This window comes from Chionomys nivalis, chromosome 8 (genome assembly GCF_950005125.1).
Source record: "Chionomys nivalis chromosome 8, mChiNiv1.1, whole genome shotgun sequence".
Taxonomy (NCBI): domain Eukaryota; kingdom Metazoa; phylum Chordata; class Mammalia; order Rodentia; family Cricetidae; genus Chionomys; species Chionomys nivalis.
This window is the reverse complement of record NC_080093.1, coordinates 20315372-20333738: the sequence shown is the minus strand read 5'-3', so window position 1 is coordinate 20333738 and position 18367 is coordinate 20315372. Positions and strand designations below refer to the sequence as shown.

Below are 18367 nucleotides of genomic sequence, written 5' to 3'. Positions count from 1 at the left end.
TTCTAAGCACAAGGCGTGGTGAGCATGATGCTCTCGGAGTGCTGACCTTAGGGATACAGGTGAGAACAAGTCACCAGTAATCAGCAGACGGGATTGTGGGTCACCACGGAGAGGTAAGGGCAGTGCTTATGGATTCAGTCCACAACCAATAGAGTATATGGTCAATCTCACAATAAAGGCTTTGGCTGCCCTGTCATGGCTGCGGGACAGGAGGCAAGGGAGAAACCAGCAGGTCAGCTACAGTTATTACAATGGCCTGGGCAAGAGAAAATGGCTTGGTTACAAAAGTAAAAGTGGTCAGGCTCTAAATGGAGCTTGAAGAGAAGGACAGAGGTGCAAGAGGAAGGTTAGCAGTGCCTGTGAAATTGGACCAGGCTGGAGGCCAGCAAACCCCAGAAAGCAACCCTCTCCTGACCTGTCTGAGGCCCCACTTCACTGTCTAGCAGTTGCAAACTACTACTTAGAGGAGGCAGAGGACAGGGCAAGGGAGAGGAGGTCTGGACAAATGCCACCATCTGAGTGAGGTGGCAGCTCAGTCTTGGAGTGGAGTGGCTGCAGGGGTGGTCGCAGAAGGGGAAAGGGGACTTGGGTAGGGTTGAGTGTTTTAGTATACTTGATGTGGGGAGAAAAGCCAAGCAACTCAGCATAGCAGAAGAGTCACAGTCACGCTTGAGAGTCGAAAACTAAACAGCATGTTTCCCCATGTTTTGAGGAGCAAACTGAGACATATATATTTCATAAGGTTTCATTTAAGACACAGTCTTAAGTCATTATTGTTGTTATCAGAACAAATAACGTACTTTTATCAATGTATCGATGATCAGAGTTATGCTTCAGAGAAAAAGGAAGGGAAGGAGAAGAAATCTGGCGGTCAGGGACTAAGAACGGAGAGGCGGGCACGAGAATCTGAAGTGGCAGTGGGGCCTCCCTCACAGGGAAAAAGAACCAAGGAAGGACAAAAACACAAAGGTGCCACATAATTCTGAATAAAGTTTATTAAATAATATGTACAGCAAAGTAGTAATTCAACATGTCTATCAAATCAATCCACTGCAATAAAGAAAAATAAATGAACAGAAAAATCTGTGTCTGCATAGTACATGCGCTTGGTGTGGAATTTAGATGCAATAGTAGGTTACATATGTCAGTTATTGTTTTCTGAATATAATCTTCTTTTTTGGTAGTAACCTTTTCCAGCAATAGGATTTAATACTACTGCAGATAAACAGAACTGCAAAACGAAACTGTAAATGATATTATAGTTGTCATCTTTTCCCCAAAGAACAACTGTATATGTTAATACTTTCCAATGACTATCTTTGTGCTAAAAGTCTGCAGGTGAATTATTTGAAATTCCTTCATTTAAATAAAAGTGGGGAAAAAAACCAACCCTTCATGACTTCCTTATTTTACTCCATTTCTGCTCAAGTTTTAAAAATTATTTTCTATACAAGATAGGTACATGGGCTACACAAAGTTAAATATACATTACATATTTACAGTCCCACTTCTCAAACGTGATGTTTTTTTCTTTTACTGATCCCAGAGAGACTGCAAAAGGTGAGTAGTTTGGGGTGTGCATTTACCTGGGAAGCATGGCTAATATATCAAAACCGTGTTGTGAGGCATGCCGCCAGTTAGCTGCGCTTGCTGTTAGTAAACCTGTATAAACATTTCAGCATAAAAATAGGTACTTTATATTACTAAATGTCTGAAGACAAAGGATTAATTGGAAACCTTCGCTCTTTTCATTTTTTTCATATACAGGAAGCTGGAAAGATTTTTATTAAAGATGGGCATACCTGGATTTTGGGAGACCATCTGTGTGACGCTGGCATTGGATGCAAATGTGGCTTTTACAAAATGGTTTTTTTTTTCTAGCTGTATTTAAAGGGGTGTTTGAAGTTACCTACTTAATCAAAAAGCACCCCTCAGGAAATTTAGATACAATTGCACTGTTCATGATTGGCATCTAGGATAGAGCAAGGACTACATTCCAAACGGGTTAAAAAATGCACATATGCGTTTATTTATTTTCTTTTTATTATTATATTTTTTGCTATATTCCCTTGAGAGGGATAAAGAAAAAAAAGAAAGCAGTGCTACCAGCCAGTGAAGCAAAGCTTCCAAAGCAACAGGTCATAGAGTCACCAGGGCTTTTCTGCCCAGGAAGCTTCTACCCCCTCAGTTCCACACCCTTCTCCCTTGGGATTAAAGGCTCTGCTCTGTCAGTGAAAAACCACACCCCCTGAAAGACGCAACACATTCCTCCTATCACCCACTTATTTTCAGTGTGAATCAATCAGAGGCAGTGTCTTTTCTGAGAGCCTCCTTGGAGAACTGTGGCTGATGGGTGGTGGGGGGAAGTGAGTGCGATCCTAGGCTATCTGGGACAGCCACTGAAAACAAATGTTTCCAACTTGTAAAGACTCCAGACTTTGGGATAGTGGTTAGCATGATTCTCAACTACATGCAGAGAGCCAGGGGTTCCAGTATATACCCCTATCACCTACAATTCCTGCTATCTGTGACCTTGTCCATGTATTTGCGGGTAGAATAAGAGGCTGAGAGTCTGGGGAAAATCCCAAGTATCCCCAGACATGAATACTCTCAGACAAAGGTTCTCCCAGCATCCTCAGTGAGCTGAGGGAGATGCAAACCTGGCAATGTTTTCTCGGGTACCCACCCCAAGAGAAACTCATCTCTTCTCACACCCTCTGCACGTATCACAGTCTCTCTAGATTGGGCTCCTTTTCCTATGTCGTCCACTCAGCTGAACCCCTGGCAAGTTGAGCTCTGGGAACAGGCCATACCTAGCTTTGTGTCAATTAGGGATCTAACAATTAGTGTGGTGACAGCACCCAGGGATCCCCTCTTCACGGCCAGGACCCACAGAGGACAGACTCCTGGTGGCCATCAGAAGGAGCGGAACTGTAGCTTTATACCAGTGTATGTATGACTCCTCGGCTCTGACTCAGGCCTGGGGTGCTGTGGAGGAGGGGACAAGGATTGGGAGAGACAACATTCCCAGCGGCCTTAGAACCCCTCCATGGGCAATGCCCGGATCCCTCCAGGTCTGAGAGTGCCTTAGCATGGTGGCCCAGCAGCCAGCTTGCTCCTACACATGCCAAGAGAACTGCTAGAGCCCCGTCTGGATTCTGTGGGCTCAGGGGTATCGAGCTCATACTAAGCCAGAGAAGAAAGGCACATGCCACCCTGCCCAGCCAGTGGTGGTGACCAGGAAAGGAGTATACTCCGAGTGACCTCCAGAGCCGCAAGGTGACTGCCTCAGTCATGTGGAAACACAAATGTAACCCATCTGCCTGGCCACCTGCTCCCAAGCTCAGGACAAATATGGCATGCTTTCTGTCTGAATATCAGAGCAGTCAAGAACAATGTCACCCAGCTGACTAAATGCCAGGGCACCCGGTCTGCCTCCATTTCTTTACCTAGACCTCATCAAGTTGTGGTGCTGAAGGAGAACCTCAACAACCCAAACTGGCTTCCAGCAGCACTGGGGTTCTGCTGGCTCTGGGACAGCCAGGGCTAGAGGCAGGCGTGGTCAGTGATGCTCAGGCTGGGCCTGTGGGACATGGTTAGGAATTGAGCTATCTGCCCCAGGGGGCCCCTTGGAAATGGGACTGGGCAAAGACTAAGCACAGTTTTGGCTAACGCTGCCCATGGACACTACTCCAGATCAGATTACCCGAACAGTGGGGCTAGAGCAGCTTCCAGAGCAGCCACGTAAATACCAGTTTCCTCAGCACACAGTCAAGCCCTGATACACAGTGGGTTTTAACATACTTCTTCGTTCCTCTCTTTGAATTCTTTACCAACTGCATTAAATTTCCTGCTGACCCAATATTTAAATAAAGAGACCAGTTCATGAATGATGCTTCATCCTCCGAGAAAAATAATCTCTGTGATTTTCAGTCTTCTTATAGATATAAAGGTTTTACATAGTTGCCCGGAAAAGTACCAAACTGCCTTGTCCTTCTTGAAGTGCCTGCAAGAAACATAACAAGGAAATAAAAACAGATGCAAAATGAGAAGACATGCTGAGTTCAGAGAGAATTCTGGAGATTCTGCACGGTCCCTCGGTAACAATCCCACACGGTGGTTTCCATAGCTACATCATTTGGGCTACAAAATGAGGAAACAGGGTGGGGAGAGAGGGCAAGCAAGATACATTTTTCAGATGGAGGGACCCAGAGTTTAAGTAATACTTCTCAGGTCCCTGAGCTTCTCCAATGTTGGAGGATGAATCTGAACCCAGGTCTACTGATGCCCAGCCCCACTGGTCTTCCCAGCACTCTGTCCTCACTGACTAGAAATGCTGGGCTGCTAAATGTGTACTCGGCTGTGCAAGGGAGATATTCATCCCAATGTATTCCCGTCAACCAGGGCGCCTGCCTTCCTGGGAGAACTGGTGTCCCTTCCCTATGGTTGGAAATAGAAGCACTCCTAGAGGAAGTTAGCAGCAACCCCATTCTCAACCTCTCCCTCTTTCTCGCAGCTCCTCTCCTGCCCCCGCCACACCACCACACACACTTTTGGAGACACAGACTTATGGTACAGCTCAAACTTGGCTAGAATATGACATTCTCCTGCCTCAGCCTCACTCTTTAGTAGGACATCCACACACAGTAACTAAGGATTGTGCTTCCAAAGACTTAGAATGAAAACAATATGAAATATACCACTACTATTGTTAATGTGTTGAAAAGATAATTATCTGAATCTTCAGGCTCATAAAACATCAGAACTAATTTTATGTGTTCCTCTTTATTTTTTCAGTGTGACCTCTCTAAAAATTTTAAATTTTACACTTGACATGCCTGCTGCTACTGTGAGACTGTAATATGCCTCTGGCTAACTGATAAAACTCTCTTCTGTAAAGAGCCCCACAGGGAAGCCTGGCTTCTGGGAGGACAAAGCACTCTCTAGGAAGTGGTTCCCTGCCCTCCAACCTGTCTTCCTGGAGCTTCATGTTTGACCACTCCAGTCCCAACACTGCTTTAGGAAGCTTCTTCTGGAGAGCTTAGACAAGGCTGGTGTTGGAAAGGAGGAGACAGAGGCCGGAAAGAACCAGTGGCTCCTGCTGCACTGATGGCCCAACAGACAGGATGCATGCTGGGAAGTAATGGGCGGTCTGGCATTTGCTATCAGAGAGACCTTGGAAGACTTATTAAATGCCACTGCCCTTCACTTTTTGAATTTGTCAAGAGAGGCTAATTTTTGTCTTGCAGGGGTCCTTGTGAGAGAAGGCAGTGAAAGCATAGCAAGCACACTGGCTTTGCAGTGGAATCTCTATGGATGTTGGCCTTTCTCTCCCTTTCCTGAAAAGGTAAATCTCCCACCCACCCAGTGTGTGTGTGTGTGTGTCTGTGTGTGTGGTCTGTGGTACTAAGGAACAAATCCGGGACCATGCTTTGAGCAAATGTTCTACCCCACTGAGCTTTATGCCCTTTTTATTATTTGAGCTGATTGTTTTTGCTCAAGTTATTCAAAGCCTAGAGTAAAGAAAAGGGTGTTAGGACCATCCACACACGTGCTTGAACTTCATGGTGGAGACCTAGTCATAGTCAGATGTTTCTTGTTTATGTTGTTTCTTAAGAGCTTTAAAAATACAGTCTGTGAATGCTAAACATATACACAATAGAAATACAAACTGAACCCAATTAATAGCAATGACGAATTTGACACCTGCAGCCTGTGTCACAGACACCAGCCTAGCTGGACTTTAGGTTCCACTCAGTAATATTCATACCGCCCTGAGAATGAGAGGCCCAGCATTTCTGCAGGGGCTGAGAGATTGCTCTCTGTGCAAAGAAGACTGCTTTTGGCATGTTCCACCATCCCTCACCCTTCCCTCCATACACCCCTGGGAAAACAGAATGACGGGGGGCTTACCAACAAACCATCCGTCGTCACATTTTTCCATGACGTCAACAATATCTCCATCTCGGAGTTCCAACTCATCATCGTTCTGTGGCACATAGCTATACAGTGCTTGGTAGCTACATCGACAAATCAGAAAGAGGACCAGTGAGTGGCTCCGTTGCTGGCAGGATTTAATGACCATTTATAAATCTCAGTACTGTGAACCCGACATTTACATAATGTTTCCCGTCAGACAATAAAAACATTGTACTGATTATTTCTCTAGCTGTTTAGCACTTGAAAAATGAAGACTGACAAGGGTGGGGAGTTACTGAATATCACGAATGATTAACCATTAACCTTAAGTTTTCTTTCATTACAATGGCAGACCGTTATTGTCTTCATCCCTCTGTCCACTTTATTGCCTTTAAAGTTAACCACTCCCTTTTTGATAATAGGACAATACAGGTAAATTATTAAGAATAATTGACAGTTATTTAGCTTCATGGGCATTAAATTCTGGTCATATACATTAGCGAACAAAAGGGAATTGTAAAACCAGGTAACAGACATAGGCAGGTGGGAAGATGTTTTAAATGGCTCATGTCTGTGATCTGAGCATATAGGAGGTTGGGGCAGGAAGACTGTCATTGAGTCCATGCATACTCTGTGGTACGTGCTGAGCTCCTGGCCTACAGAGTGAGACTTTGTCTAAAAAACAAAACAAAACAACAATAATAATAAATCACATTCCCACTGTCACGCTGTTTAACAAAACCTTCTCAAGTGTTTCACTGTCACGCTGTCTCAAGTGTTTGAAACCGTAGGGTTCCTTTTCAGGAGATCCCAAAAGCTTTCTAATTCTGCCCCACCCCAACGATAGCCGCAGATAAGGTTTTTATTGACTTGCTCTTTGGCCTAGGACATCTGGCTTGCACTGCTCTGTGTCCTGATAACAGTGAAGCTTGTTGTGAAACTGACATCAGCTTCAGCATCAAGGGCCAGCTTTGTTCTCGCTCATTCCCCCGGCAAATGCTTCCAGGGACTCTCATGGGCACCAATGCCACAGCTCACTATTCATTGTTTCCAAACGCCACAGTAGCACCAGAATCTTGTAAACGAGCCCGTCAAATGCCATTTCCAGTAATGTCTGTGAGTCCCAACGTGAGGGGAAGAGCGACTAGAAACAAGCCTGCGGCAATGTCTTCTAGAACCGAGAGACTTGCTCTGAGTGGCACATCCTAAGATACCTGTTTCCACTACCTTTCCCCGGCTGTTGAGACTTTGGTGGAAGGACCTGGCTGCCAGAGCGGAGGTCTCTGGTGAGGAATTAAAAGATGGAGGCAGATTTACAGTGGGTGAGTGAATACCTTTTCTCATGTTTCTGTCTTTATTTCCTACCTAACTTGGATTCCTACAGCTAACTGTCTAATGCATATCTGCACAAACACTTACACTGACCGTCCCCTGAATTTCCACCACGGACACTTTGCTAGTCCATGTTCTGCTTGTGGAGATAGACTGGAGAAAATCTATCCTTGTGGCCTTGGTCCCACTTAGCCCTAATGTCCCCAGCAGCTCAGAAACCCTCCAGCTGAGATTCTCGGCTGGTTCTGGCACCCCACTCTCAACAGAGTGCTTCAGATTCCTGTCCCCACTTTCCAAGATGGAAACTTGCTGTGACTAGACTTTAATCTTCCTCCCTGCCAGACCAGAGCCTGTCCCTACTTGCTGTCCTGCCCCTGTTACCATGTGCAAGTACCCTGTCTCCTGGCCAGGCTGAACCCTCTTCTTCCACTTACAGCTTCTTACTTGTATCTTTCGGTTTTCTCAGCTCTTTCTTTGGCACAAATATGCCTAAGACTCTGCACTGTCTCCAGTGTCCCTTGATCTCCAGTCCTCCACCCCATGCATCGTCAAACTTCCTCTTCAGCCTTTCTAAGGGAATATTCCCTATTGTTACACCGTCACCAGTCATTTTTCAAGTTGCCAGAGAGAACGCCGGGTGAACCTTCTCATTTTTACTCCTGGTCTCCCAGAGGCGGGCAGCACGGCTGACCAGATGCTATGGGCTCTGCTCTATGAAAGGGAGCATTCCTGAGCCTATGCCTGTTCCTGCTGCCCTTTCTTGTCCTCCTTCACCGTCGATCACTCTTTACCCTGGCTCTCGGTTGGTCATCTTATAAATTTCCAAGGTTACAAAAAGCTCACTCTGTTCTAGCCAAGACCACATTGACCGTCTTCATACCTCCTAACCAGCATCCCTGCCCCTTGTTTCTGAATCCCACCCTCCTTCTGTTGCCAGAGTTATCTCCCTAGAATAAACATGATCAATACACACCTCACTCTAAAGCCTTCAGCGGCTTCCTGGTGTCTGGAGAAGAAAATCCAAACCGATGTCAGCTGCAATCTAGAATCTGGTCCCACCCTAACATCCTAACTTTCATCTCTATCCTCACCTCCATGAACCATCTGCTAGTGACACAGGCCTTCTTCAGGCTCTCCCATCCACTCCATGCCTTTTACTCAGAGCTGGGCTCAAATCACTTTTCATCTTCTATGGACAGAATTTTCTCCCGTATGTATAAACCATAGGATGTATCCAATATTTTTTTTGGATGAATGAGTAAATAAATCAACACTGTTAATTCATTTCAGCTCAGAATTAACTGTTTTTTTTTTCTCTGTTCTCCATAGCATTGATATTGAAACTCATTAGCAAAACTCCCATTTCCCCTTGTATGGTCATTAATTCTTTCTTTTCTAAGGTTTTGCAAGACAGTGTTTCTCTGTAGCTTTGGAGCCTGTCCTGGAACTAGCTCTTGTAGACCACACTGGCTTCAAACTCACAGAGATTCACCTGCTTCTGCCTCCCCAGTGCTGGGATTAAAGGCGTGAGCCACCACCACCAGGCATGGTCATTAATTCTTTACCTATCTCTCTCCCAGTTGCTCATGACCTCTTTCATTCACCCACCACCTGTCTTCATTGGCTGACAGGAAATATGGCCTTCCCTAGAAATCCCCAAAGAGGCGGGAATCAATTAGCTCATTCCCCCCAAACAGCTGCTACGGAGTTAGCCAATCATTTTCCAAAGCAGAGAGTCCAACAACATGTGAACCAAAGTTCTCAGACTGTACTTACAAATCCTGTGAGGGCTGACTCCTGTCTGGGGTGACCCTCCGCTGCTGGGCTTGAGGTTGCTGAGAAACGATTAAAGATGATTTACTGTCAGAGGGGGGTACCTTGTGATGAAAGTCAAGGGGATGAGAGACAGTGCTGCAGTAATGGACAGATTTCTCGGCAATGTTTATGATCTCATTGCAAACTGCTTCCTGTGAGGTGGCCCCACGATATCCAGAAACCCCCATAAAACAGTCAATGTGGGGACACAAAAAAAAAAAAAAAAAAAAAAGAGAAAGGAAGAGATGTGACATTCCAGACGAAGCACGTAAGTCCAGGGAGAAAAACAGAGTTGAAGATCCAGGTTAAAAAAACAACAACAGAGATTCCAGTAGTGGAGTGCAGGAGGGATCCAGGTAAGCATGGAAAGACAGGTAAGACAGAGGAATTCGGCATTTAGTATGACTGTTTCTAGGGAACAGCAGCACAAAAGCCTGTCATTAGTGAGTAACTGCTACAGCTGGAATAATCTCAGGCTAGAAATACAGGATTGAACCCCCCAGTCATGCACTAGCACATTCCTGAATCCCATCTGCAGGCAGAGTGCGACTGTCTCTAAATTCCTCCGCTCCTTTAGAGGCATAGAGGGTGGCCGAATCCCTGGCTCTACGACAGCAGTGGTGGGCTCTTGACAACCACAGCGGGATGTTTACCAGGCGTTACTCTGGTCTACACGCTGCAGTCAGTAAGGGTTCTCTTTAGGAAAGCCACAGTCTTATTCAACAGGCATCTTACCACATAGTTCTTTTCAGATTCTGTGAGATCAGGTCCTGCGCTCAATGAATGATGAGAAGGCTGTGATCACCAAGCAAATCATAAGGGAGACATTTTAGCAGATGTCACATTGGAAAGGGTTCAAAATAAAAGCGTGAGCAAATACACGTACCACACCACCACATTCAGATGACACCAGGTATTTGTGGCCCGTGGCCACTGAGTTTCCATGACAACGTGGCAGATGCACAGGAGAAAATGCAGATGTACAGAGTTAGAAGCAAGCATCCAGCAATGAGATGGGAAATGGGACACATGAGGTGAGAAGGACAACACAGGGTCCTCAGACCGGCAGGAGAGACACTGAGAAGGGCTGCCTTTAAGAACAGACCTGTTCCCCTCCACACACACTTTGAACCCTTTGATCTTAGTGGACACGTTTCAAGGGAGGGGCTGCTGTGTCAAAGGTGGATTCAGATTTTGGGTGATTGAGACAATGGTCAGGACCACGAGGGAACCATCAGGACCCACATTGGGGCATTCACAAGGACTACAGTGCTACTGAGATATCCCTGCGTAACTGATGAAGTCTCAAACAAGATCATATTCCTCCAAAGAATCTGCACATGACACAGTCAGGTGAGCTATGGAATGAATTCCAGCTTGTTTCTAGAAGCAGAGCAAAGTGTCATCACCAGCCCAGGTGACATGTGTAGTTGCTACGGAATTGAGGCCACGCAGACCTTTCTTTGAAGCTGGGCTCTCACAAGGAGGTCAAGTCTCTGTTGGAAGACAGTTTGGAAACACTTTCTCCAGAGAGGGTTCAGTTCTAAGCTCTAGGAAGTTTCTCTGAATAAACACTTGGAAGTCCACCTCTGGAGATGCCCTCCAGGTAACGTATAATAACCGCAGCAGCTGACTGCAGCCCCACAATCTTTCAGAAGGGCACTCAGAAATCTTCTGTGAAGCACACACTTGCTTCAGAGAGACAGCGGGGTCATACAGGCCATGTAGCGGTCTCCTGTTTTCGGCCTCTATCCTGCTTGGCCTCTTCCACCTTCACACCGCCATCCTCCCCTATCCTTACCAGGTATGCCAAATGACATAGTCACCCATGACTATATCCCCAAACCAGGAGACAGCAGGGTGTGCTAACCATACTGCTCTCTAGAAAAGCATGCTCAGAGAGGAGTAGGGCAGCCCAGCCTCAGGACCACAGCTGGGGAGAGGTGAACTGCTTAGCTGCTCTTTCGGTTCTACCACACCACCCCTCTTGCTCATCTCCACTGTAGATGTCTTCACCCTGCAGTGTGCCCAGCAGAACGACAGCTATACCAGGCATCACTCTCTTACACTTGGTGTTGTTTGTTTTAGCATCAGGTTTATTTTTTAGCTTTATTTATTTTTATGGTATGTGTATGGGTGTTTTACCTGCATGTATGTCTGTTTACCATGTACATTCGATGGACATGGCAGCCAGAAAAGGTCATCAGGTTTCCTTGAAATTGGAGTTAGAGACAGCTGTTAGCCATGATCTGGGTGCTGGCAACTGAGTCAAGGTCCTTTGGAAGAGCAGTCAGTGTTCTTAACTGCTGAGTCATCTCTCTAGCCCCCCCTCCCCATGCCCTCCAACTTCTCTAAAACCCTTCCTAGCCTCAACCATTCAAACCTCCCCCTTGGACTCTACTCTGGCAGCACAGAAAGGGAAGACAAAACTGCAGGGCCTTCATGCCGCTCCTTTGCTGCCTCGGGGCCTGCTGGCCTTTGCCAGGGGCTGGAGTCGACTTTGTGCTTCCCTCACCATCCCCCTGCCTCTGCGCCAAGGCTCCCAGGTCACGGGAAAGGAATGGACATTTCCAAACACTTGCTATGTGGGCATTCAGAACAATGACGCGAACTCTGGGCGCCTTGTGTGGGGGATACTGATAGATTGTCACTTGACAGAAGGGACAGGGTTTTTAAACGAGCCCCATCCAACCGCAGAAATGACTGTCTGAGAGACGGTGGCATCATCTCCATGAGCTAGTCAGGGTGCTGATGAGCAGTTTGCCTAAAATCCCGCTGGATGTTGGTTTCTCCCAGGATCCTACTGAAGCACAGACTCTGACTTTGTTATCTGGCTGTGCCAGGCACTGGCCACTGCTAGTTGCTGGTTCTCAGCCTGATTTTGCAAAGCAAGGTTGCAGAGGACCTCAAATGAGATTCTCTGGCCTCGGTGTGACACGACTGGTCTGGGTCACACCTCATGACAAACAAAAGTTCTCATTAAAACCGAAAGTCCAAACTCCTGTTAGTGGCCTGATAACGTCAGGCCAGGCGTAGACAACTCTTGAGTTGGTGGCCACAGCTTAGAAAAGCCCCTAGCATCTTTCGGTCCCCAGTCCCAAAGCTGTAGCTGGAATCAATCACGTGGCCAACAGTGCTGCTCCAAAGAGGATCTGGGAACAGAATGCGAACGGAGCTGCTCTTTTATAAATACACGAAGGTCCAATGGCTCACACCTCACTGCTTACCTTTACTAACTTTTGAGTAGGAGGGAATTTTACAACCCAGTGAAGACTGGGGCCTTATACAAAGGCTGTGAACACAGGAGCTGAGCCCCTGTATGGCTCACATGCCACCCCCTCATTCAGGCTGAGAAGGCTGACATTACCTTATTAACACCCAAATTCTACCTCTTCTCAAAATGGACACTGAGCTCTTTTCCCACATGCTTCACTCTAGATGTGTAAAGTGGTCTGGGCACCATAAAAGACAGCATCTGACAGTAACCCAAGGGACCACGGTATGAGAGGGCTATCAGTATCTCAGCAGCTCCTCTCGTCTCTAGCCATACCCAAAGCAGAGCATAGTCACCACCCGAGCTTTAACATCCAGAGAGTAGAGACAACCCCATTCCTGAGAGGTAGGGAGGACAGGGCTCCCCACTTAGTGTTGGATAAATGAAGGAAGTAGTCAAGGTAAACACGATCCGGCTCGGTTTCCCTGTTTAGATTTAATGGAGCATCTCACACAGCTGGAATGTAAACCGCTGGTGAGAGAGCTCCCACGGAGCTGGAAACCACTGATACCCATTACCTGGACCAGCCCTTCACTTGGAAAGCTGTTTACCCTCCGAGGACATTTTCCCCTCTAGGTACAAGGCCGTACCTTTCCTGTTCCACCTCCCACTGCAGTTCCTCCTCAGCCTGGGCTGTCAGTGAGGCACCAACAGTCACAAGTGGCTGTGAGCGCAGAAGACACAGGGTGAAGGGAAAATGCTGCAAATGCAAAAGTAGACACTGGCTTCCAAAAATCTTCTGAATATCCTGGGTTAAAGTGCTATTAAACTAACTCGTTCACTGCATTTCACGACCGCTGCTAGGAAATCTTCGACTGCATATGCGCTTCACATTCCTTCCGCTGGTGGCGCCCTCCCTCAGGGCGTCAGTCTGACCTTCCGTAAGCCTAAGAGTAGATACGTGTTCTCATCAGGACCCATTTGGTGCTAAGAATAAAGAGAGCATTAGCTCATGCTATGTACATCTTGGATTCTGAAGTCACATTCCAGCTTTCCATCTGCTTGGAAAAACAACAACCAGGCCAACGTGCAAGGTGTGTGCGTGCACACACTCAAGCAAGTACACACTGCCCTCCCTTCACCTCCTCACCAAGCATAAGCAGGAACTAGTTGCTGATCCAGACACTGCTTTCTCTGGACTCCCACAAGCTGCCTCCAAGCTAGGGTGCTCTTTCCGTTCTCCCCAAGAATGTTGTGTGTGGCCTTGCTCTGTTTCCCTGTTGTCTGTCTTTAGCTGGTAGTCTGTCAGAAACCTGACCTTAGCTTCCCTGGAGCTGATAATCCCCTGTGGACCCAGAAAGCACCTGGTGCTTGGGCAGTTACTTAGCATCCTGTTCCAGCTCTGGGGTGTGTGCCAAAGACTAAAGTCCAAAATAAGCTACACACACGCTAGAGAACCCTGAAGGAATAGATGGGAGATACACACATCTGCTGTGTGGCCTGGGTCCCCACACGAACATTAGGAATCTGCTGTTCTGTTGACCGGCCACTGGACCTGAGTCTCTGAGATGGCATTGCTCTATTGTGCCCTGTGTCTCCTCAGATTCCACCCTACATCATGACAACCTACACTGGCCTCCTAATGGGACAGCAAACAACCTGAGCTCGCAGACACTGACCATCTTCTGAGTAAAGACTTCAAATTCCAAAATAAAACAATAGGGATGTGCATGATTCATAGTGTTATTTTTGGCCCTAGCTCTGTGATTGGGGTGTGCCCATCGTATCAATTAATAATTAGGAATGGGCAGCACTGACATGCTCAGAGGCAGCCCTGTTATTAGATCACAGCCTCCAGACATAGATCAAAAGCTCATGTTTGTAAATGCGGAAGGTGAGGTGTTGACCCAGGAATGTGATACAAGACTCATGGAACATGGGCAACTCTGTCAGCGGAGTGGGGAGGCCTGCAAGTCTCAAGCTCCTGGGTTTCTGTCCCAGGAAACCTCCAGAGAACCAGCCAAGAGGCTTCTGGCTTCACGGAGTTCTCCTACAACATCACACGAGAAAAAGATGGTAATTTCACTATAAATTGACGATTTATAGCTAGCTATTGACAATTACTGGGGCTCCTCATGGCTTAGACAATCTCCTTGCAGACTACCCATGGGACAGCACACTGACTTCTTGGAATTTGAATCTGTTTCCAAGGCTCAGCAATACTCAGTCTTCTCAGCCAAACTTAGTCTGCCTTCCCCATTTCTGTCATATGAGGGGAGATGGCAGGTGTATAGCTCAGGTGTGAGGAACTGGAAGGCAGTCCCAGGGCACCTCATGCCTTTTCCTTCACCACACAAGAGAATAGAAGGAGGCATTAATGTGCCAAGTACAAATCCCATGTTTTCTAATTCTTTTTTTTTTTTTTAATTAAAATTACATGGTGTATAGGGAAAGCCAGTTCTCTTTCCACCCCATGGGCCTGGGGATCGAACTCAGCTTATCGGGCTGAGTGAGTCAAAGAAAAACATTTCCCATCTTTGTGTGGTGTGTGTGAGAGCATGATCTTAATGCTTCTAACTGCCCTTTGATCTTACAAGTTACATCTCGAGTTTCCCGTCCGTTTCTGATTTCCATTCTCCAGCCAGACCCCTGCCTTTGTTCTTAGCCTTCTGGGGACTGACTTAATTCCCAGTGGTTACCATTGCACATCTTTCTGTCTCCAGCTAAGTTGGTACTCTCCTTTCTGTAATCCTCCCTCCTCTACTTCCTGAGTTCTGGGATCACAGGGATGTGGGGATTGATTTAGAGATTCGATGAGGTTTTTCACAAACATCAAGCACTCTTATACACAAATCCAGATTTCAGCCACCAAACTGCTTCTCGCCTGGGGATGGCTGAGATTTCCCACATGACCTCCACCTTGACTTTCTAGACTGGTTGTTCTGCACGACATTAGCCAAAATTACACTGAACAGAATTCAAGAACATGCCAGTTAAGGCTGAGCTGCTGGGTGTTTTGTGTGTATATCTATGTGTGTTTCTGTCCAGTTGACAAAGTTGTCACTCAAAAACCAATAAAAGGAAAGTGTTTTCCGGTAGGTGAAGCCATACAGATCTATAATGAAGCCCGGACTTAGCATTTTATATGTTCTTTCTCATTTCAACTGAGATTCACTTGGGATCCCATCACAAAATACCAGCTGAGAGGAAGTTCAGTTCCCACGCCTGCATCTTTTGTTTATGGACAGGGAAGTGGCCGGGAAGGAGGTGTGACTCACCCACAGACACTCAGCCGACTGATGGCAGAGCCAGAACCAGAGCCTGCAGACCAATGCTCTTCCCTGCTTCCCCTGAAGTCCCTGGCACTGATTTATCCCTCCTGTTGTTCAGAGACAACAAACCTAAAACATAAGTAGCCAGCCCAAAGAGAAAACATTCTGACAGTATAAATGACCGAGATGTCAGAGCACCTTCCGCAAGAGTTCACACATCTGGACAGTTGGGATGGGGGCAGGTGACCCAGGGGAAGGAAGCAGCAGGGACTGACTGGCAATGGTCAAGGGACAGCAAGGAAGATGGCTTCTGTGCCATTCAGAGTGTGGCGACTGCTGGAGGCACAGACAGACGTAGGCCAAGCTACGGTCCCAGTCTCCTTGGCAAGATCTCACTGATCTATCACCTGTAGGTACACCCAAAGCTCGCTGAATCTAGGGACATACCCTTCTTTATATATACTTTGTACTTTCCACCTCTGGGCCTTCGGCCATCAATCATCATCCCACTGTATCTATGGGAAAACTCCCTATTCTTTAAAGCCCACAACCAATGCTACTTACAATCACCTGGCTCCTCCTACGCTTATTGTCTTCCCATCTCGAGCTTCCAGGATAGACCGTCTGCATCTCTCTCTCCTGCAGTGTAAGTACTTGTGAGCAGGGCTGAGTCCACAGTCAACAGCATAAACTCTTCTAGTTCTGCTCAACTATTTTTTAATCTGTTCTTTCGTTTAACGAATATTAACTGAGCACATTCCCTACATCAAGTGTCGTGGTCCCTGGCTGTAGGGCCTTAAATGCTCACAGGGACACAGGCCTGCAAGGGCATTTGAGCAACGGCATGCTCACAGGGATAAGGCTCAGCACTCTTTAGCCAGTTGTGCAGAGGTAGCCAGGAAAGCTTCCTAGGAAAGGTAGGGTCTATAGGAAGCTCAGGAGGACAAGCAGGAACACATCCAGGCACTAAAGCTGGGGAGACTTTGGAAGATGAGGCTGCCTTGTGGTCTAAACGGCCATTTCACTAGGGAGCCTCCCAAGCCTGGGAGGAAAGACTTCCCTGAGGGGATGTCTGCAGTGATGTCCAAGGCTTTCGGCTCCCGTGGCACTCAGCACACTGGATACCAGACAGTTAAAGACTGCCTTTTCACTCATCGCTCTGTTTACTGCTCAGATGCTCAGTCACAGAACCCAGGGCTCGTTAAAGGGAAGAACGGCTGGCAAGTTTCTCGATGTTGGAATGTATTTACCCAAACAAGGGACACAGCCTGAGGTCATGTCCTGACAGGGCCACCAGAGAACAGATGATGAAGTCAGTCCTTTCCGTCTTTAGCATGCTTGTCAGTCAAACAGGCCCCAAGAGGATGGAGTCTCTTATGAAGGACCCATCCCCAGAGCTGCCTTGCGTGAAGTGAGAGGCTGAAAAGAACGTGCCTACACGACTGCCCTTCCAGAGTCCATCAGTTCTCCAAAGGAGCCAACCAGACCACGGCTCCCACACACCCAGTGGGAAAGGGCTTGTGCCGGGAACACAGGAGGAAGGGAGGGAGCAGGAAGTGATACACCTGGTGTCCAGAGACTGGCCCGGAAGGGAGAACCAGTTCTTAACAAGCCTGGCCTTCCAATCAACACAATCTCTGGTGTTGCTGGCAACTCCATTCCTGCCCTTGGTAGGAAGCAGGAAGTGTGCACCCTGAACCTTATTGGTGCTTCAGGACTGTGCGCACTTCCCGTACACACTGAGTCCTGGACCGGGTTACGGTGATGACTCACCCCTGGCAACCAGGAGGGCTCCACACACCTTAGGTTGATTTGGGGCCCACTCCTCTGTCAACATTTCATTCTTTATAGCCAGTGACTTCACAACCTCTTCCAGTGAGCTAGTCGTTTCTCTGAATCAGACAGACACTTTTTTTTAGGGTACACAGCTCAGGAACACCTGCCCCAGAGCCCTGTGCTTACTAAGAGATGGGGTGACCATGTACAGCAGCCATAGCAGGAAGCCCTTGTTCAACAGAGACTGACCATATGCCGAGTACCCTATTGATGGCCGCTATGTTATTAATCATCATGACAGCCTTTCAGGGAGGGATGGACTGTCTGTTTCTACCCCTACTTTATACATGAGCAACTATGGCAGGGGCAGGGTGGAGGTGCAGTGTTAACTTTCTGTAGTCTAAGCCCAGTCCATATAAGCTAGTTAACACTTGATTACCCTTGGTGATCTCCACTCCAGACACACCGGCACGTGAAGGTCTGACCTGGTAATGTCTTATGCCTCTGTGTTCCCGTTACTGTTCTGGTGACAGAACTGTATCTGCCACTGTCACTGGGTATGGGCTCCACAAGAAAGGGATTTAACAACCTCTGGACCCTACCCATAAACCATACAATTCAAGTAGCTCAAAAAGCAAACAGAAACAGGACTGAAGGTGTGAAAAAGGAGCATGGTCGGCTGTAGGTACTATATACAACAGATGATCAACAGCTTGCAGACAGCTTCTGAACAGCACTTAGTTCTACTGAGCGTCTATAATGCCCAGTCTTAGATCACTTAAGACAGCAGTTCTCTCTTCTTTCTACAAAGTTCTTGTGCTTAACACCTGTATGCATTATTTCAAGGAATTTTCTGGACCATGCTAGGAGGGAGGTTATCTTCATTTCAGAAGTCAGAAACTGAGTCTCTAAGAGGGTGAACAATTTCCATAATGGCAATTAGATGGAGCTGATACTCAAATCTGGTTACCATGGAAATGTTGTTCAAAGTCCTTGACTCTCTAGGCACTAAAGAACACAGGCAAAAGTGAATAATGCT

General features: G+C 47.0%; 1 protein-coding gene across 41 annotated transcripts in view; it reads right to left on the bottom strand.

Moving 5' to 3' along the window:
• Positions 1-972: 972 nt before the first annotated feature.
• Sorbs1 (sorbin and SH3 domain containing 1) overlaps positions 973-18367 on the bottom strand; it is a 225707-nt gene continuing 208312 nt past the window's right edge. For 16 of the 41 annotated variants that reach the window (XM_057780029.1, XM_057780049.1, XM_057780051.1 and 13 more), the window contains 3 exons: positions 9028-9086; positions 5914-6020; positions 973-4006 (listed from right to left, as the gene is read on the bottom strand). In XM_057780029.1, coding sequence (XP_057636012.1) covers positions 3939-4006; positions 5914-6020; positions 9028-9086 — 234 coding nt within the window. In that variant the 3' untranslated portion in view covers positions 973-3938. Of the gene's footprint in view, positions 4007-5913; positions 6021-9027; positions 9219-9801; positions 9862-18367 lie in introns of all 41 variants that reach the window. The other 25 variants (XM_057780030.1, XM_057780033.1, XM_057780040.1 and 22 more) reach the window with 3 other exon arrangements.